The 21,221-nt window shown below is 42.3% G+C and overlaps 1 protein-coding gene across 6 annotated transcripts in view; it reads left to right on the plus strand.

Moving 5' to 3' along the window:
• The first annotated feature begins 1,200 nt into the window (after window positions 1-1,200).
• lmx1bb (LIM homeobox transcription factor 1, beta b) overlaps window positions 1,201-21,221 on the plus strand; it is a 52,614-nt gene continuing 32,593 nt past the window's right edge. Inside the window, exons 1-6 of one of the 6 annotated variants that reach the window (XM_034691213.1) lie at window positions 1,201-1,308; window positions 2,993-3,119; window positions 3,618-3,702; window positions 4,810-4,894; window positions 5,257-5,379; window positions 5,855-6,041. In XM_034691213.1, coding sequence (XP_034547104.1) covers window positions 5,310-5,379; window positions 5,855-6,041 — 257 coding nt within the window. In that variant the 5' untranslated portion in view covers window positions 1,201-1,308; window positions 2,993-3,119; window positions 3,618-3,702; window positions 4,810-4,894; window positions 5,257-5,309. Of the gene's footprint in view, window positions 1,309-2,992; window positions 3,120-3,617; window positions 3,703-4,367; window positions 4,895-5,256; window positions 5,380-5,854; window positions 6,042-21,221 lie in introns of those variants that run through there. The other 5 variants (XM_034691209.1, XM_034691210.1, XM_034691211.1 and 2 more) reach the window with 5 other exon arrangements.

The following is a 21,221-nucleotide window of genomic DNA, read 5'->3' on the forward strand; positions in this document are numbered from 1 at the left end:
GTCTTTGCTTTGCTAGGGTTCTCCTTTGAGCTTGAGAAGACTTCTTTCTGTTTTCACTAAGGTATTTTATTTCTTAATGCTTATCAGGGCGCTGTGGTTTAAACAGATTAAAAAGTGTAGAAACATATACTAAAAAACAAACAAAGAGTAAATACAATGTTTGTGTCAGTCCACGTTTCCAGTTAATAATTGTCGGGTTGGAGGTGAGGATTATTTCTGTGGTTTCTCGGTGCATTGATCAGCCTGAGGCTCTGAGGCCTGACTCACCCCGAGTTTCTCTCTGAGCTGATAATGAATGGATCCTGCGTGGCTTGTAAACAGCGGGAAGTTAATGTAATTAAAGCAGATAAATTGTCTATACGTTTATATTCTAGTTTGATTGATGCGTGTGTACAGACGAGGCATAAATCTGAGGGAGGAGTAATTTGATTTATTCACTGCGTCAAATTATTTAGGTTCAATTTGGTTCAGGGTCTTTAGTAACATTTTTTTTTATCTTTTTAAAATAACCTTTTAAGTGAAAAAGACTAATTTGAAATGACGTCATATTTAATAGGTTAAATTTTGCGTTATATTTCTACCTTTCCTTGATGAACTTGTCTCCAAAAAAGCAGATATTCTCGATTATTTTTTACTTTGCGCTTGCAATTTCAACGTAGGATCAAATGTTCACTTTTTTCGATTAATTTCTACTGTATTCACCCCCCCGACAGACACTGTTTTAAAATCCAAATCTTAATCTCATTTTGAAGGCTCTTAATCCAAACCGCAGCTGTCCGCGAGGCTTCAGGAATGTGCGCAGCTGTTAGAGCGCGTGTTCTCTTACCTTTCCGATGGACGCAACAGTTCTGCTCACTTTAAACTCATTTACCGAACTTTAGCAGAGCGTTTCTTCTTCCCGAGCTCACACCTGCTGCAAAGTGTGTTTTTTCTTCTCCGTCATGAAGTGAGGGAGGGATCGTGCACGTAAAGGCTCATTAAAAGCCCTCGAGCTAAAAGTTGGCGGATTGATTTATTGAATGAATGTTTGATGTCCTCATTCACACAAGTGACCCGGCCGATACCTGCTCAATAGACGAGGGAACTGGGGACTACAAGCAGGATAACACAGGCTTATTATAAGGATATATTTTTTTAGAATGTATTGATTATTTTATATTGATGTTGTTCAGCTCATAATGCCTCGTATTGCTTGCTGAGATAATCTAATATAGTGCGAGCGGAGGGCTTTGACCTCATGCTGATAAAAAAGCTGGACACTGGAGAGACAAAAACTAAGCCGGGGGAGGATGACTTCATGACTCGCAGGTAGGCTATGGAGTAGTTTTAATCGAGAAAGAATACTACTGTGTTCTTTCTGAAGAGTTAATTTGCAAAAACAGTAAACTCACTTTTGAAAAATAAAAAAAATGTTTCAAAAACACATTTTTTCTAATACTAGCTTTTGGTATGATCAATCAACTGAGGTTGGTTGACTTTGACTAAGTCAAAATGAATTTACTAATCAGAGATATCTTGAAAATATAACTTTATTAGGAATGTATAGGGTATCAAAAAGAAATATGTTTTTTGAAAATCTATAGAAACGGATTTAAAACAACAGCAACTGCGTTTTCTTTTCATTTTCCTTTGCTGTGATGTGTCCTTTTTACGGAAGCCCTAAGCAGACATGCATCCATACATTTTATTTACTCCATTTTCTGTAAGAAGTTGATTTCAGTTGTTTTCTTTAGATCTTGATCTAATCAGATGATCATAACTTCCCCAGAGTTTTAAATCTGCAAAACAAATAAAAAAATTGTCTTACTTCCTTAACCCTTCTATTATCCTTGGGGTCAATTAGACCCCATTCAGTTTTTAACGTCTCTAAATCATCAAATCTCTAATATCATTTTTTTGGCTTCATATTTCATGACTTTTCCTAATTTAATGGGGACAAATGGGAAAACATAAAACTAAAATGTTGACATGTTCCAATTTCCAGTAAAAAAAAAAGAAATACGCATTGGTGTTCCTTGGGGTCAATTTGACCCCAGGCTGTTTTAGCTGTATAAAACATAAGAAATATCAACATTTTACACACATTTGTTTGGGTTGTTTTGGATGATATTTAGGTCACTATAACCAAGGACACATCCGCATCTGACTGCAGGAGCTGGGATCGAACTACCAACCTTTATATTGAGATATAATATTTCCAGCCACCATGCTATAAAGACATTCATTGATGTGTCCTGTGTCATATGTTTTGATAACAGAAACAAGGCAGGGCCGATGAGAGCATGACATCTTGCAGCAGTTTGATGTTCTGTTTTACAAATAAAGTCCTTCTAAATGCTTTAAATTGTGTTTATGCTTGACATATATTTTATTTAAAGGGCTATTTAGGTAGTCAACAAAGAAACAAAGTACCTGACATATAAGCCTAGGTAAGAATCAGTTTCTGGAGGTTTAGATTACTGGGGTCAAATTGACCCCAAGGATAAAATATGTTAGTAAATTTGGGGACAGGAGGGTTAAAGAAAACTAACCTCCCTATAGTGTGGACAGTTGTAGCATGGCATGTAGCCGTCTAGCCTATTATCACAGTAACCAGCGTCTTTTTTTTTTGTCCAGATCCCAAAAAATAATATATTACATGAGAAAACAAACTGCTTTATCTCCAGATAAAGAGGTAAATTGATGTATTGCAAAAGAGACACCAACCTTGTTATCCCGAGATAATAGAAAAGTAGCTTGTGATCAACTGATATTAACTTCTTATCACACAAAAACTAGCATTGTTATCTCCATTTAACAAGATAAATAAGCTGGGAGCCATAGTAAAAAAATCAAAAAACGAATTAATATTCTTAACAGAAAACCTGAGTAAATAGAATGTATGGCCGCTCTGGGCTTCCATACAATACTTCTAAAATGTGTCTTTATGTAAAAAAAAAAAAAAGAAATACTGATTTCCAGTCAAATGTTTACTTCCTCTGTGTCTCTACAGCAGTTCCCTGACTGACCAGCAGAGGGCGAGAGCAGCAGTGGGAGCAATGTTTACAGATCTGGGCTACAGGTCATCGTCTGGAGGCTTCACAAAGAGTCAGAGACAAAACAGCCAGGCCTAATCACAGGTAAACACTGACTGAGACTTAAGACAAATCTGAAGAGGAAGAGAAAATATTTTATTGTTTTTTTCACATTTTCAACAGCCATTTATTAAATTGTTTAGCAACTAATAATGCTGAATATATAGATTTATTTCTACGTCTATATCTCATATTATTATTATTATTATTATTATTATTATTATTATTATTATTATTATTATTATTACTTTTGTATTATTATTGTTGTCTTTGTTATTAACATTATTAAAGTTGCTGTTAGTCATACTCGTCTGTCAGGATTGGTCTGTCTTTAAGGCATGTCTTTGTGTTCAATTGAGCAGCTCATGTAGTTTATTGTCAGGCCTATTGCGATTAATTTCAATGAATTAAATCCCTTACGAGCTTCTCTGACTATGTAGCATTTCTGCTGACGTATTTTAAATGGGTCCAGCTCTCTCTCTTTTCCTTTAGCTGTATATGCTAGCTTATTTAAGTAAAACACAAGATAACCTTTTTTTGTAGCGTGGCCTGAACGCAGCGCAGACCTGTTATTTCAGACAGGCCTCAATGCAACGCTCCTCACACCTCTGCACACATCTTGATCCCGGTACGTATCTGCAGATCATTTATCATTCCACGGTCATCTTTTTACCCCATGCATGATTTCACCAAATGGTACAATATGTAACGCACACACAGGCTAATATAAAGGCCTTCATGCCAAAGAAAAAAATACACACACAAATAATTCCACGTGTTAAAAAGTCTAAAGACAGCTAGGCTAAATAAACGATCCATAGACGCGCTAATGTGTCCCTGTAAAGTAAATCAAGCACACGTCCCTCGGTTGTATTTTTAATCTTATATATATATATATTTTTCTTCTAATAATCGGTGCTATTTGTCTTTAAGAGATAGATATCCATGTGTGGTGTTGGCCCTGGCAGTGCCGGACAGCGCGCTGTTATCACTCTGATCGCCAGGTGCATCAGCTGAAAGGAGACAGCAGCTTCAACTGAAAACAATACACAGAGAAAGCATGAGATGCTCATCTAGTTTCACTGCTGGGCCAAATACAACAATTCAGAATCAATATAAAAATATAGGCTATTATCTCTAAAGGGGCACATAGTTTTTTTTTTCTCTCAGTTGGTATTTGTAATGTCATTTTTGGTGAATTATCTCCACAGATTGCACCTTTTTTAAGACATCTTATCACATATGAAATGACATTTAAATCACAGTTTGTTATCACTGATGTTTGATGTCTGTTGATAATTTCAGTATGATAATAGGCTAACACTTGTTATTATTGTTGTTTTGTCATTGCTTTTTCAGTGTCTGTGAAATCTCATTTTTCTGTCTCTTGTCTATTGACGGTCGGTTGCCTCGGTCTGTGTGTGTGTGTGTGTGTGTGTGTTATTGGACTGTGTGCAGCGCACTGTACTCTGCTCCAATCGCATCCCAACGGCGGTGAATGGGGGAATGAAAAAAGTGAAGCCATGCATGCAGGAGTGGGAGGATCCACTCGCTTCAATCTCGATCTCAGACTTTTGCAGCGACAGGAGCACAGACCAACCAACCGTCTGCGTTACTTCCAAAGAGTTACAGCCTGCTGGGACATCCATAGACACACATACACTGCTTTTTAGTTATTTTTTGGGGGGATTTGTTGTCAACTTTTTCTTCTTCTTCGTCTCATCCTTGACAAAAGTGTAATTCCGTGAAGAAGTCCCCCGCTTTCTCCGGTCGGCTTGAGGACGAGAAGATAGAGCTTCCTCAGTGTCTAATCCTAACAGGTGACTGTTCAGAGACTTTTACACCTTTATTGTTTGCTTTCTGTCTCCCCACGCTGCTCCCATTCATCTGGGATTTATGCAGCCGACTTAAACTCTCTTTGCTTAAAAACTATCCAGAGCCTAAGTCGACTTTTTTTTTTTGCATTTCTTCCACTCAAGCTCATTTTCCATTTTCCTCCTCCGAGCTGCAGGCTGAGTGTGTCACGCGGAGCTCAAACGGTTTCAACAGGTTTCCACCTCGTCCTTTTTTTACGCTGCTCTTCCTCCGCACAGACAGACAGACAGACGAACAGACAGGCAGGCTCTGTGGACCTTTCCTTGTCAAGTCTGACTTTGTCGTCTTCTTATGGATATTGCAACAGGTCTGGTGTCACTGGAGCGCCTCTCCGTGGGAGAACAGTCCGAGACGTGCATCATGCTGGACGGCATAAAAATTGAAGACCATCCCCTGCGCTCGGGACAGGCCACGCTCGGAGTCATGCTCGGTGAGGCTTTTATTATTTGAAAAAAAAACTACAAAAAAATCACTGTGAAGTGCAAGAGAGTGTCTGTTATTTGTGTCTGGATGCCACTGTTGTGCATGCATGCTTACTGCTTCCTTGTTTCCTGACATTTACGCACGTGAAAACCGGGAAAGTAGATTTTCACGCATGTAAAGGAATACAACGTTAATAATGAATGTGTTCTAAACTGGATGGGATTATCAATTGAATGCATCCTTTGTGATTCAATCATCTGCAGGCTGCATGAGTGATGTAATCTGAAGGCCTTGTTTGGAAGATAATATCAAATTCACTTGTAATAATCTGCGGTTTTTATGTAATTTAACACCATTGAACCTACATTTATTTACTCAAGAAGCCAGTGTGTAAATATTTAATACTACACAGTATTTTGAACCACATTGAAGTCATTAATTCAGGCCTTCTCTCTTCCATAACTCCTCTGCCGTTCTTCCAGGCAGCGATTGTCATCATCCCTCCGTGTGTGAAGGATGCCAGCGTCCCATCTCCGACCGCTTCCTGATGAGGGTCAACGATTCTTCATGGCACGAGGAGTGTTTGCAGTGCACCGTGTGTCAACAGCCTCTCACCACCAGCTGTTACTTCAGAGAAAGGAAACTTTACTGCAAACACGACTACCAACAGTAAGCACAATATCTGCTCTCCTGCTTTCTCCTCCTTCATGCTTGTCTTCAGATGGCTTTGGTTGGTGTGCAGTGATTTGAGAAAAAGACACTGTGATGGCTGTAGTTGGCCTCGAGGCCTTGTGTGAGTGCGTGTGTGTAGATGTGTGTTAACGTGTGCCATCCACTGTGTGCAAAGCCTGTCAGTTATAGTTGAAGTCTTATTTGAATTTTATTGGATTTAATCAAGTGTTAAATTTTTTTATTTCCAACACGTAGCTGTGGCACAATTTCACCTGTTGTTACTGCTCATCCGGTCGAAGTGAACGTTTGACACTTCCTAGACACTTCATAGAAATTATAAAAATGGAAAACATCAAAGTAAAAAGCTAGAGGAATAATTTGAGCATAATTTGAGCACTTCACACATTTTTGAATTCTAAATGAGGCGATGAGAATATGTGCAGCACAGAGCTCACACTGGCTGCAGCACGCTCGCCTTAGCGGTCATATATTATTATCATATGTTTGGATCTTTTATTGTCACGGGGGCCCACGGTATTTTCCACATTTGTTTCTGCAGAATTAGATTTTTTTTTAGACAAAGAAGGATGTGATGCCGCTCAGGCCCGAAAGTGTGCAGGCGTGCAGTCTCGGTTTTTATTCCGCTCTCTGACATCTGTGTGTCAGTCTATTTCCTGGGTGCATCGTGTGGCCTTTCCCCATCACCACTAACCGCTGTTTGCTCGGTAATAAAAAAAAAGAAGAAATTATTTTCAGCAGATTTTTCTTCAAAAATTGTGAATCTGCAGCGCTTAGTGGATTTAATTTTCCGATTAGCAAATATTTTAGAATAGTTTTTTTCTAAATCTGATGGATCGATGAGCCTTAAACTTACGACTTTTGAAATTATGTTCCCTTTTTTACTTGGACAATGTCATGCTTTGAAAAAAATAATACGATAATGTTTTTCGCTTATTTGACTGAAAGAGTATTTCAATCTATTAAATATTATCAGTTTTGCACGCGGCAGGAAGCGCTGTAATAATTTCCCGGTGTAATGAAAATATCTGTCTATGCTCTGATATGAGTCATACGTAGGCCTGTCAGATAAATATGCCGACGTTCACTGGGTAAAAACGAAATCTTAGAGATAATAGTAAAAATAAGAAGTTTGGACGTGTGCGCACGCGCGACTCGCGCACGCAGGCATAATGCGCATTCATAATTTTGAATACATTAATAATTGACTTCCAAAATGTGGGATAACTTTGATAAAAATCTGGTCCATTCTGTGTTAGTGTGATTACAGCTGCTGACAGATATTGTGATTAAATAAAGATTGTTGATTTAATTATTTACCCCTCCAAAATTACAATAACATAACAACTTAACAAAAACAGTATTATCAATATTGTAACTGCTAAAAATAATTATTTCATGAATTATAAATACATGGTAATAATAATTGAACTCATGTTCTTAATGTTTAATATTGAAACACAATAAAGTTTTACACACTGATTAAGGCTTATTAAAGGTGGTAAAATGTCAGCCATTATCCATAGAGTGAGATGAATTAGTAGATTTAATTAGTTAATTATCACATAAAAGCAGCAGAGAGTGCAGTCAAAGTGGGCCAAATATTCTAACAGAAGTAACAACAATGCTGAGGGTGGCTGTTTGGCCCTGTGAGGACCCTGGGGTGCCCCTGTGTTTCTCATCGCATGAGCGCTTTTCATGCTTGTCACTGAATTTTCAGCTTTTGTGTGCGGCCTTTTCAACAATTCTACTTCGATTACCGGGACATTATAGCTCTCTGCTAGATACCTCGCGAGCAACAAAGGGTTACATCTATTGCCATGCGTGCCATTCATCCGGCTCTGTGACAGGAGTGTAGTCGGCTGATAACAATGGAAAAAATTCATAGCGGTAACTCAGGGATACCGGAGTCACGGCGTCACGGCTCAGAGGTGGCTGGAAGCAGAGAGAGAGAGAGGGATCTCTTTCTCTGGCCTGTTTTAGCAGTGTCCACTTCTTTTTTTTATTTCCTAGTCGTGTTTAAAGAGTTCACGGTAGAAATAAACACACACAGATGGAAAGGAAAGATTTATTTTGCCTGCAAGTCATTTTTAAACTCTCTTCTCTGCCTTTAAAGCTCCATATTCGGTGTATAACCCTGTCTCCTCTGCTACATTTGCTAATTTGAATACTGTGTTTGAGCCTGTGTGGCAACCCAGATCACCCCATCCAACACAACAACCTGCTGGGCGACAGCCTGCTCTCACACTCTGTTATCCATCACATCTTTTAATTCTTCACCCTCCTTCTTCTCACACTTTTTTTTTTTAAACCCTCCCAGGTTAAACGCTAGCTGCAGGCTCCCTCCCATCACGCAGACACAAGTATCTCTTTTTTTTGTTGTTTATTCCGTTTGCATTGATGGGATACTTAAGGATGTAATTGGCACCTTTTTGACTTTTATGACACCCATTTAAGATGCATTTGTCAGCCCACAAACTGCTCTGGGCTGTGAAGAGAGCTCCTAGCCTTGCAGAGGTCTTCGTGCCTAATTACATTCCTACAGCAACTGATTCATGCCCCGTAATCAGCTCTCACTGCCTATAATAAATCAAGGAATTGGCAAGCAGTCTTTTTTGGCACCTTTGGAACAGGTTTAAGTGCAGACGGGGGAAAACAATTGTGTACTGTGTTATTAAACCTCCCACCAACACAGTTCAACACATCCCGCTCCATATAGTGCAATTATATAGTAACAAGATTGGATTTTATTAGCCTTTATCCCTTATGTTTGCCTCCTTTTTGCGCCACGCGGCTGACCTGTGTTTATCCTCGCTTTGTAGGTATTTTTGTGAATGAGGAGTGTGTAAGATTTAGGGCCCGGGAAATAAATCATATGTGCAGATGTCAGGGCTTTTTTTTCCAGAGGGGGCAATAAAATAAAATTTATGCTAAAAGAGGAGAAATTCGGGAATCTAGAGGAGCCTTTTGCGAGAATATTTCAGCGCAGGTTTGATAAAAATTGCAGGCAAAAAGGCAGAGCTGTCAGTTGGACAGGAACCATAGCCGTAGAGGAGGAACATGCTTGAACGAGACGGGCGGTATGTAAAAGGTAGAGTGGAATTACACCACCCCGAGAGAGTTTGTTGTGCCCTGGTGTTTGGAGGTCAATTATACATCATTAGAAAGAGGGAGATCTTTTCCCCAGGGAGAGCTCTCCTCTAACCAAGCAGATGCTTTGAAGGCAGTGAGTGTAATAAGGCCTATCACTGGACGACACCCCTGTAATGGACTGCCTTGTTAGGAACTGCCACGGACTCCATCTATAAAAAAGCATAACATTAACTAAATATACTATACAACCTGCTTTTGGGTCCTGCTGTTGCATTCCACTGTGGATACTTTTCCACGCTCTATAAAGTTTTACCATCCGGCAAAATTTATTTTAGAGTGTTTCATTTGTAACTTTTCCAAACACATCAGCGTGCAGGGTTTTTTCCCCCCCTGCATTCATTTTTTTATTCACGTGCAGTAAGCAGAATGAAATCGAGGTCACGGTTGTATGAGTAGTAGAAAAACACAGCAGTGATGAAGCCATAAAAAGCAGAGCTCCCTGAAACCTGTCTCACCTCCCGTGCATGCTGCTGGACGATCCCCTGGTGTGCTGAGAGCTGCTTTTTAGAAACTGTTTGGAGTGCCCTCCTGTGAAATTGTTGTTTTTTAATTAGCTGTGCTTGGGACGCTGCTGCAGCATTGTGTGTGTGTGTGTGTGTGTGTGTGTGTGTGTGTGTGTGTGTGTGTGTGTGTGTGTGTGTGTGTGTGTGTGTGTGTGTGTGTGTGTAAGAGATGCTGACGGCTGCAGGGTTCCTGTGTTAGCTCACCATGCATGTGTGTGTGTGTGTGTGTGTGTGTTTTATTCACTCTAGGACACTCCCGCATGGCCTGGCACTTAGTGAACACTCACATGCACACCAAAACAAAAAAGGAAAAAAAAAAAAGTCAGGATGTAGTTTGTGTTGTCAAGCTAGCCAGGCAGTTTTGCAGTTAATTAAAGAGCGTCCTTGGTCCTGCTAAAGTATTTAAAAAGCAGCTCTGTGCTGTGGGTGAGCATTTCCCCTCAACAAAGCCTCCTAACTTTTAGCTCCACTTGTTTTTTTGTTTTTTTTTCACAATTCTCCCTAAAAAGGATAAAAATGAGTCTTTAGCCACTGCTCTTGGGTAAATAAAAGAGGACCTCTACAGAGAGACAAATCTAATGTTAGAAACACTAAGCTGGATAATATTGCTTCAGCTTGCTGGGATTTTTTAGTGCTCGGCGAGGAGCTAGCTGAAGCTGGCCCCGCTCCTCTGTAAGGAAGTATTGGGTTTTATGTCAACATGGCTCGGCCTGTCCCTGCAGCATATGAGGATGCATCATCTGTCATCTCATGGTTTGCAGCCTCTCCCCCACCCCACCCACTCCACCCAATGTATTCACCTATTAACGGATGTTAGAGTTGCATTTATTTGCATCTCGAGCAACGTCTTCAAGCTCTATTATTTTTTGTTCTTCCTGGTTCACACAAACGGCCCGTTAAGTGATAAATATTTGATTCAACATATTGTTTTACTTGTATACACGAACAGTGCTGTGATAAATTCCACACCAGATTCATGCATAAAGGGTTGAACAGTCCGCTGTTTATATTCACTGCATGCTTCCTGAGATGGTGCCAGTAAATCTGAAGTATTATCAGGTGAATTCGTGTAAGGTTTATTTTGTAAAGGCATTTCCGCTGTGTGTTTAACAGAATGAGTGGGTGTGTATGTGGGGAGTGGGGGGGGCTATTAGGATACTTGTGCAGCAGTTGGAGCACAAAGCACTTTGCAGGACGCTCCGGGAAGCCGCAGAGGCTCAGCCACGGTAATGCCCATCACCACTTTAGAGGCCAGACTGGTGGCGAGGGATGTGGAGCGAGGTCTCTGTGGCTTTGTGTAGGGGGGTGGGGGTGGGCGGAGGGGTGTAGTGCCGGGGAGGAGAAGGATCTGCACAGGGATCTGCCTGGTGTGCTCACATTACACTGGATGATAGCAGAGGGGTGCAGAGGAACTCAAGCATGCAATTTGTTGGTAGCCACAATTTAACCTCATCTCCTAAAGCCGGCTGTTAGGCAGCCAGTGGGACATGTCAGTCAATCGGGAATGCTAATCAGTGACGGTGGAGAGAGAGCCATCGGCCTCGGCAGCGTACTGATTTTCATAACTGGCTCCAAGTCCTCGGGCCTTCAGGTTTATTTTCACAGCGTGACAACTCTTCATAACAAAAAGGAAGCCTACCACAAACCATTAAAGGCAATTTGCAAATTAGATTTTGGCTAAATCTGTGAAATACTGTAATAGGCTTCTTAGAGCAGGCAGCCGAGAAATACACGCACTCAGCAAATGTTTCTATTTCAATTTGCTAGATTACATGTTTTAAATCAGAAGGATTGAACATTTTAAGCGGCTGCACTTTTGCAGCGCTGAAGCTCTTCCTCATAAATATCATTTACGTCGTGTCTGTGGTTGCAAAATCATTTCTCCACATTTCTCACATATTTTTTTAATCACATTTCAGATCTGTTTGTCTCATTCTGCTCTTTCTTTGCACTCTGGAAGTAGCCCACACTTGTTTCTCCAGGCGGCCCCAGTCGAACGTGCATGAGAAATTGAGACACGGCCTCTGCCACTGGCTCGCAGTATCGCTGCTGGCCCCAACTGTGTATACGTGATCCCACTCTGGAATGTTTTTCCAACACGTAGGCTTTTCACAGATACACTAGAGAGGACTGGCATCATAGTGGCAAGTGCTGCATTCAGACTGTTGTGTGCCCAAGGCTTACTCTCACACTCACGTCACACATTCTAGCTCTACATGGGAATGGGCAGAGCCGTGTGTTTGTCTACATACACCCCAGGTTCTTTGTGAGGGTGTGGGCGCATGTGTATGTGTGTGTGTGTACACTTGCTTCCTCTCTTCTTTCTTTGTCTCAAATCTAAGCTTTTCCACTGTCTCACATTCACTCTCTGGATTTTAAAGACACATTTCAGCACCTCATCTTTGTTGCTGAATGTCACATTTGGTCAAATCTGAAAGATTTTTGTCCAGATACAGCATTTCTTTGTCTTTTTTTTTTTAGTCCTTTTAATCTTCATCAAATGAGATTAGCCCTCCAAATACCGGTATTCCTGCCCAAAGTGACTGACAGAGATTTGCACTTTTATCATTAAGTGTGACACTAAGCTGGTCAGAGCTTTGTCTTGAATGGAGGGTCTGACGGAAACGGGGGCTCCTAATCCTTTTATTTGTGTCAGGCCCAGAAAAGGGGGAAGAATGGGGCCAGGGTGGGATGGGGCCGCAGAATGCCACGGCCCTTAGTCCCCCTCCAGACCCGGCCTCCACAGCCAAGTGAGCATGAGACTCATCTTATGTGGTCTATGCACTCGAGCGGACGCATACACACCCAGGCGAACACATTTGTGCATCTACAGTATGTTGAAATGTTTGCTCATGCACATGCACACAGTCACAGAGACATGCATGTGTTTACCCTGCTCTGCACCCAATCACAGAGTCACAAACACCTGCAATTAAGACTGTGTACCTGAACGCAGCAGAGCATGAGTGTGTCTATGAGTGCGGTGGTGAGAGGTTGAGTCTAGGATGAGATTAATAAAGTTTGCCGGTTTCCCTGGTCGAGGTCCAACACTAGGCTTTTGTCCACGACTCACATCGGGGTTGTGGGGCTTCAGCTCCTTTTGTGTCTGCACCCTTGTGGTAATCCATCTCCAGCGGGAGTCCCCTGGGGCACTTTATTTACTCATTCAACTGTTGGAAGTCTGTTAGACTGCAGATCAGATGCAGTGAAACCAATGTGATTACTTTAACCAGCACTTCCAGATTCCTGCCCAGCATCTCCTCTCACTCTGAGCTGCTGTGCTCTGCAGGAGGGAGGGGAAGGTCCGCGTGGCTCATCCCTCTCTGTCTGTCCTGTTTACCGGCCTGCTTTGAGGACCAGTCCAATATTCTGTGTTATGAAAATTCTGCCGTCGCTGCTGAACCTCCTGTGCCCACACACTGCAGAGCTGCTTTGATTCTTTCATTATCCGTGTGTGTTTGACTTTGTTATTTCCTCCCTCGCGTTTCCAAATACAAGTTCCAAATCTGGCGTCTGACTAAGTTTGTGCATTTGTCAGGTCTCTTTCCTCTCTAGATCATAATTCAGCTCCATAGCAAGTGTGGTGTCACAGTGTAAAAACTAACATCTATGTTTTATTGCAAACAATGAGAGGGATTTGGTTATCCATCCATCAACATAAACCAGAGCTATGTATTTGGGGCTAACCCCCGTGTTAAACCGTTGCCGGCTGTCAGGCTCTCTGAATTACTCTCCGTCTCTTCCCGCTGGTGCGGTGGGGGAATTATGGTGGAAATCAGCTGCCAGGACCGGCATACACAGCCAGAGCTCCCTAAACTCTTCTCTGTTTAGAGCGGCCGCTGATTGGTGATGGCTGTCTTGGCAAGAATAATAACCCGTGTATGAAAACAGTGCAGATTGGGTTTCTACGTGTCAGACTCGCCTCCGTCCTCTCTGACCGGCCCCCCCCACCGCAAGCCAGCATGATTTGTGCATGAGGTCCGTGACCCATGGAAGCTTCATAAAGCAGCGAGGGGAAATATTGGATGATCCTGATGGGGGGGGGGGGGGGGGGGGGGGGGGGGAGATGTGGGAGGGGATGGGAGGGGAGGTAGAGAGATGGGGGCTTGGTAAGAGCAGAGCTAAGCGGTGTAAGGGGAGGCAGATGTTGAGAATCTGCAGTGATGACAGCGGAGTGTGTGTGTGGAGAAGACCACTGTCCATCATGGATTCTTACAAGACACTCACCTCTCTTTACGGTCCCTGAGGGCTGTTGATAACACAGACATCATGTTCTGCATAAAAAAGGTGGCAAACAGTAGAGGCGTCTGTTTGAAAGAGGCATTTCATCATCAGGTAGCACAGCCATGATACTGATTGTCTGTACCTCACCCCATGCTCACCCCTCTCCTCTCCTTTTACCTTTCCTCTGCTGGCTCTGTATTAATATTTCCCAGGAAAGCTCCGACAATACATCTTCCTTGGGAAATTCCCGACTCCTGAACGCCGCAAAATGATCTGGTGTGTATGAAAGGGATGGATGGATAAGGGGATGAAACATAAAGATTTTTCAAAGTGTTTTTTGTGCGTCTCTCGGTGCTCTCTGGAAGGAGATTTCCCTTCCCGTGCCTTGATAAGAAAATGTGTTGCTGCAGGTAGAGGCTGTGTTGTTTGCTCCATTCATCTAAATTTTCTCCTCAGCCGGTAGTGTTGTTTGATTCAACCTCCTAGCACATTATTATGCACAGAATCTGCCTCTGGGTCACTTCAATGGAAACCCCACCGAACTGAAATAGCAGTCGTAGGCTGTGGATCATGCAAACCGAAACTCAGCATTAAAAAAGCAAAGCTAAAGTCTGAAGCAACCCCAATCATTCTTTGGCCTCTATGCTTGTCGCTGGCCTCCCTCTGAGAGTGGGTGGGTTGACTGACCCCCCGAGTGTCTGTCTGCCCTGGACGCCGGCCCTGCAGGCCCAGCCTCACAGGGGGAGCACAACTGCGCTGCAGGCCAGAGTCGTGCTCTGAAACAGAGCTCAGAAGTTGTGTTGTGATCCCAGCTGGAGAGACAGCTCTGGCTCTGAGCGGAGCCCTCTCGCAGCGTGCGGCCGAGGTCACCGCTGGCCTCTCAACCTTCATTGCTCCACTGTGCTTCTGCTCAGCACCGACCAGAACAGCATTATTTATTGACCCGCACTCTTCGCTTCTTCTAAAAAATATCTGAGAAGTGAAGTTTTGATGAGGTCATGTTATCAATTACTTCTGGCTGGAGAGGTGAAACTACATGAGAAAGTTGGTTCTGCCTTAGCTATTTCCTCGATGAATGTTTCTTATGACTTGGACTGTCAGTGAAAGCACTCAGTCGGAGAAAATAGGACGAGTTCGTCATCTGTTATGTCTGTGTTGTATGTTTTCACTACTACACTTTAATCTGTGAAGTAACCAGAAAATCTGGTTTGAGGAAAAATGCCACTTGAGTGTTTGTGGTGTGAACGTCTTCATGTCTTCTTAAAAAGTGTGGTTGCATTGAAGTGTTTTTTGCATTCCTGTGTGAATGTACTTGCATGTGTGTAACCATATGTGTGTGCAGCATGCCCACTTGCATGGTGTGTAGTGGGTCTGTCAGTGGTCCAAGCATCAGACATGCCTTTGGCAGGCGGCGCAGTCTATGGAGTCTCCTCTTCATGCACAAAGCGGTGCGTGCCACCACCACCAGCCACCCCGACCTCCCCCACCCACCCCCTCTCATCAGCAGGCCGGCCCTCTCCCTGCTCTCCCTGCTCTCCTTTTCCTGGGCCCCAGAGCCTGGGCTGTGGCCTGTGGATGAGTGCTACATCCTGGCTGTCAGCACAGGGGTTAGCTGGGGATTGGCCTGTGGTGGAAGCGCAGTATCAGGCCTGTCTGTCAGCTCCTCGTTCCACTTCCTCCCGCCCCTCAGCGCGGGCTGCAGTCAGCGGCTCAAACATACGGCGAGCTGTGACTGACTCAGATCTCTGGCTTGAAAATGAAAGGATCTCCCTCAGAATAGGCATATTCATAGCCATGCCAATGAAAAGAGGCTGTTTAAAACCCTAAGTGCTTGGGTGTTGTGTTTTTAAACAGACCGCGAAAGCTTTGACAGAGGGTTTACTATTTCACCCAGTATTTCATTTCAGGTACTGTTAACTGTCGCTCTCTGACTTCCGAAGAACGACTACTCGCCCACAGCATGTATCTGCAGTTACAGCTGACCTTAAAGCTTTTATTTCTGGAAACACCCATTTACATTTAGAAGAATGATAAATGTTTGAAAAACAACACTTGAGATATTTTATTTCCTCTACAGTTAATTAATATACTTTCCCCAGATTTGTGTCAGCCAATCAGATTTAAGTTTTTGATACTAATCTTTTACACTGTTTGCAGCCTGGTGCAACATGAAACTCCTTATCAGAGCCAACATGAGTTGCTTGTTTTAAACTTTAAGACAGATGTTTATTAGGAATCCAAAGGGTCCAGCTGTCTGGCTAAATTACTTAAGCCAACTGTCCAAAACCTTTGTTTTAAACAATATAATTGAGTTTTGTAAATATTTTTTTTCAGGTAAAATAGCTCAAATCAGCCGCAACTTGAGCCGCAGTTAACAAAGCCTCAAGAAAGAACTTTAGAATGATGTTGATTTGAGGTGGAACTGCTATTTAGTCTTTTTAAACCTGTTCTAATTGCCAGGTTTGTTTCAGAGAGGAGAACTCTGTTTTCTTGTTGTTGCTACTACATCACACTGTGTAGAATCACACCGCTATAAACATGAGGTGGGTTATTACATTGGAAATCTGTGACTTAGGGTCAGACGGATCCTTCGCATTCTCGATTTAAGGTTGCCATCCTAAACTTTTGGTCTTGTACTGTATGTTTCTCAAAGATTCTGAAGCTTTACCTCCTCTCTGTCAGTGGATCACATTATTAGATACACACAGGTACATACATGCTTACACACACATGGACGCACATCTGTACCGCACATGGTAGCAGGCAGGCTTACACATGTCGGAGGATTTGCGACTATAATCAGATTAATTGGCCCATCTCTCCTTGGAAACATCACACACACACACACACACACACATGAAGGCCTCTGGTAGCTTTCAGCTGGATGCTGCTTACACTAAGCAGAGGCCAGGCAGCAGGCGCAGGGTCGGCAGGGTCACAGCACGCTCCCTGGCATCAGCATCGCTTTATGGCTTACATGTTAGAAAAATTATTACAGCCTCGTTCTGTGTGACAGAGAAGGAATTTCTATCTCTTCCTCCTGAGAGTCCTGGCTTATTTAAGCTGCACTTTTTTTTTAAGTTAGATTTGACTCACAGAATTTTTTTTTTTCAACATAAACATGAGGGTTGGTGTTGCTTGGCAGAAGCCTTCAAAGACAGTGGCAAAACATGCCTAGCTTTTGCAGTGTATATTATAAGTGCATTAACTGTAATCCTTATTAACATTCTCCGGGCTGCATGCAGGTTCAGTTCTTCAGCACCAAGTTTATATTTTTCCTATTGCCCACAAGTATGTCTACGCAAGAGACTATCCACACACATGCTGCCGTTTGTGATTTTATTATAGGTTTCAGCTTCACCACCACTTCTACATTGGAATAGATACTTTTTTTTCCCTAATATCTTTCTTTCTTCTTATTTTAAAGCAAATTATCCACCATTGACTACACATACTCCTGTCTGCATACGTTCAATTAATTCTAATATGTTGCCAACAACTGAAGAGTCAACATTACTCCCAGTAAACAGTGTTAACGGTCATGACCCGGTGCTTTAGATCAGTGTTTCCCAACCAGAGGAAGACTTTCTCGTACCCAGGGGGCTCTTCCCCAGTTATCAGGGGTTTATGTGGAAAGACTAGAGAAACTCAAGTAATTCCATCAAATATAAATCATTATTTGATTTCCGTTACATATTTTTATTTCCCAGGATAAGTCAGCTATAAGGTTTAAGATTTAAGATTAAGGTCAAATGAGAATTGTCAAAAAGGTATGATAAAAAGTTAACGTGACCAGCTAAAAATCTAAAATCCGACTTGAAGCTAAAATCCCTGAAATAGCTAGCTAAAAGTTAGGGGTATATATTTGATGTAGGCTAGTCAGCACTCTTGTCTCTTCTGTTAGTGTTTGTTATGTTTTCTCCTACTCTACTTTGATTATGCGGTATAGAACGCTGCAGAAGCTGTCAATCAATTGTAATTTCAAAAACAAATATGTATCTTTGAGGAAACACTACATGGCATGAACTGTATTTCTATAGTTCGACTCATGTTCCATCTGTTATTTTGAAGGAGGCAGAGTTAATGACATATACTGAAGCCAGTCAGTAGGGGGAGCTCTAAATCTTTTGGCTTCACAGTCAGTGAACACTTGTGGCGCTCATTTTAATATACAGTATGGTCATAATCATGCACCTAAAGAACTTGTCAGTAAACTATCAAGTGAATAAAACTTGTAGCACTGGGTTGAAAAGAACCCTTCAAAAAATGTCTACACAGCTGCACAGAAACAGCACATTGTGGATTTACTGAAAGCATTGGAAATCGTCACACAGAAAAACAGTTTAACCTTTTTTTCCCCTGTGGAAGACCCCGAAAAAGAAACTGCATCTCTTATACTGGTGCAACCTATATTCTGTTTTTTTGCAGTAGTTAACAGTTGTGAGTCTGACATCATGTGGTGACTCAAGACCTATCTTAACCAAACCGTCCTACTCATGACGGATAAATTAGATGATGAAATATTATGATATACACTTCTATGTCAGGAGCTACATAATATCCAGATTGATGTTTAATTGAGCACATGTTGTTCATGACCCAGTACAAGGGCTCTGAACTGTCTGAAAAAGCTATGAACCCCTGAGTTAAAGGTTAGAAATGTGATATTCCTGCACACAAGCACAAACTTCCTCCCATAAATTAATGTTAGGGGATGGTTGTATGAATTTGTTTAGTGTCAGTTATTTTATTCATCTTCAGATAGCAGAGGGATGTGGTTTACCAAATCAGAAAAATTCATAGTGTCAGAGAAGCTCTGGACCACAACAAGAAAAAATCAACCTTCACATACTTCTTTGAGATTGTCCAAATTTTCTGTCCGCCTGCTCTGCTTCATGTGGTAAACCCTGCACTCCTGACACTTAAAACTTTCGAAACGAGCCATAAAAAACGTATTTCAGGAATACTGTTCTGCCCAGCTCTGTTTTTTTCACACATTCTGGCACTAATAAGCTCTGACACACCCTAAACAACCAGGCTCTCAAAGAGTACATCTAGTGTGGAGCGGCGGTTTGGTGTCCAGGGGAAGCCTGTGGTTCTGGAGCCAGAGTAGGAGTCATGCCCTGCCGTCCCACAGAGATGACAGGAAGATAAGAAAGAGAGGTGGCCTCTCCGCACAAAAACATCACACCAGGAACTAACCCAACCTGGGGGAGAAGTGGAGGGCTTCAGGAGCCTTGTCAGAATCTATCCTTACGGGAAGAAAATACACGCAAAAAAAAAACAGGGTTTCTGGGAATGTTGCTCCAGTAGCCATCACTGTAAGATGCTGCGGTATTGCAAATATCCATATCAAGTTTAGACTACAACAACATGCCGCTGTATGTCACAACTTTGGCTTTGTGACATGGCTTCTCCAAACCAACAGCCACAGAAATAAAAGAGAAGAGGGAAGGGGAGAGGAGAAGAGGGGGGACTAAGTATAAGCGACAGACTCTTGGCAGACACAGCCCCTGCAGTTACAACTCAGAAAAGCGCTTATAGTTTGCAATATTTGAGAAGGCGAAGTGAAAAGGCAGCCATTTTTCCCATAGACGATGCGTAATGAGGGAACCGTAGGGAGAGAGAAACAGCGAGCGGTTTTGTGGAAGCGGCACTAACACGAGGATCAGCAGCATTAAAAGAGATTTACACCCCCAGCTCAAACAGTTTTCTTTTGCTCAATGGTTCCCTCTTTTACAGATATTTCAAGGAAGTAATAAACTGCACTGACAAGCGTTCGAGTGGCTTTGAAACATCCCTCATGGGCAGCAGAGCTCCATCACTTCTATCACTGTGCCTTGGCTCTGCATCGTTCTTTCTGTAGCAGTCAGCCTGTTCCTCTCTGTTAACAGCATTTGGCCTCATCTTGATATTACGACCAGCTTGTTGTTGTTTGTATCAAAGAAAAGTTGCGTAACTACCTTTAATACATCAAGCATTACGTCCTCCCCGAGGGTGACTCAGTTCAGCATTTATCTGGTTGTGAGTAGTGCTTGTGCCGTGTGGTTCAGGCCTACAGACTGTTTTTCCTGACGGTTTACTTCTTTTGAAGCTGTCTGCATGGCTCACAGTGAAGCCCTGCACAGTGTAAGATGTCATACTCCCACTGTGCTGACCAACATACTCTCTGGGGCCTGATGTGCCCATAACATTTAATGGTACTTTGGCAAATGCTAATGGAAAATCTTACTTTGCATAGCAATCAAGTTTGGTTCTCGTCTCTGGTTGCTCTTTTCTTTTTTTAGTTACCATAATTATCCATTTGCCTCTTTGATATAATAAGTATGAACACATGACACAAAGAGAAATATGCGTTATCTGCTAATTATTAAGATCAAGGTTGGGATAGATAAACCAAAACGAAAGGGAACATTTGTCTCGCGTAAGTCTGGATTCCCTACAGCGCTGATGTTTGTTGTTTCGCTAGGACAGAAGAACACCACAAAGGGTCTCTTTGGATTTGGAACAGGGACCCGGGTTGGTGAGGTACTAAAAAGGGGGGAGAATAGGTCATGCCATGGCACGTACGCGTCTCAGTGTGAGATGAGGGAACATCTCGACCTTGCGCAGGTTCAAGAAGAAACAGCCTGCTTCTGATTAGTCACTCTGATCTGCAGTGATAAACAATTCCTGTGGTCTCCTGCTTACAGAAACATCGCTGGCAATGACTGCGTGTTCACGGGTGGTTTGTGTGCGTTTGTATGTATGCTCAGACATACTGAGTTTGAGTGTGTTTAGTGTCTAACCGAAAATAGAAAGAGTTTTGATGTATCTGTCTCATTGAATATGTGCATCAACAGTCTAGACTGACACAGGCGATGTTATTTACAATTCAAAATAAGCAACTTTTTGGGTGATTTTAGAGATAACAGCTTTTAGCAGCAGAACGGTTTTAAAAACGCGTTTATTTTTCATGCAAAATCTACAGCCCAACAGTCCAAAACCCGTAACAAAAAGTTGTTGAGGAGATTTAAAACTTTTCACTCGGAGGGTCTGTTGTCCTCTGTGCCGCTGCCTGTAAATGGCAACTTTATCTGTTGCTCCACTTCCGTGCAGATGCCTGGCATCGAGCCTTCACGTGATAAAAACGTCTTCAGGAGGTAAGTGTTTACGATGAGGATCCATAAGGTTAGCAGGATCAAAGCTCTGTTGAAAGGACATTAAACAAAGACACAGGAATAATAAAAAAACAGCCAGTTAGTCATATGATCGTATTTATCTAGAGACCATGTCAGGG

Source organism: Notolabrus celidotus, chromosome 9 (genome assembly GCF_009762535.1).
Source record: "Notolabrus celidotus isolate fNotCel1 chromosome 9, fNotCel1.pri, whole genome shotgun sequence".
NCBI classification, from domain to species: domain Eukaryota; kingdom Metazoa; phylum Chordata; class Actinopteri; order Labriformes; family Labridae; genus Notolabrus; species Notolabrus celidotus.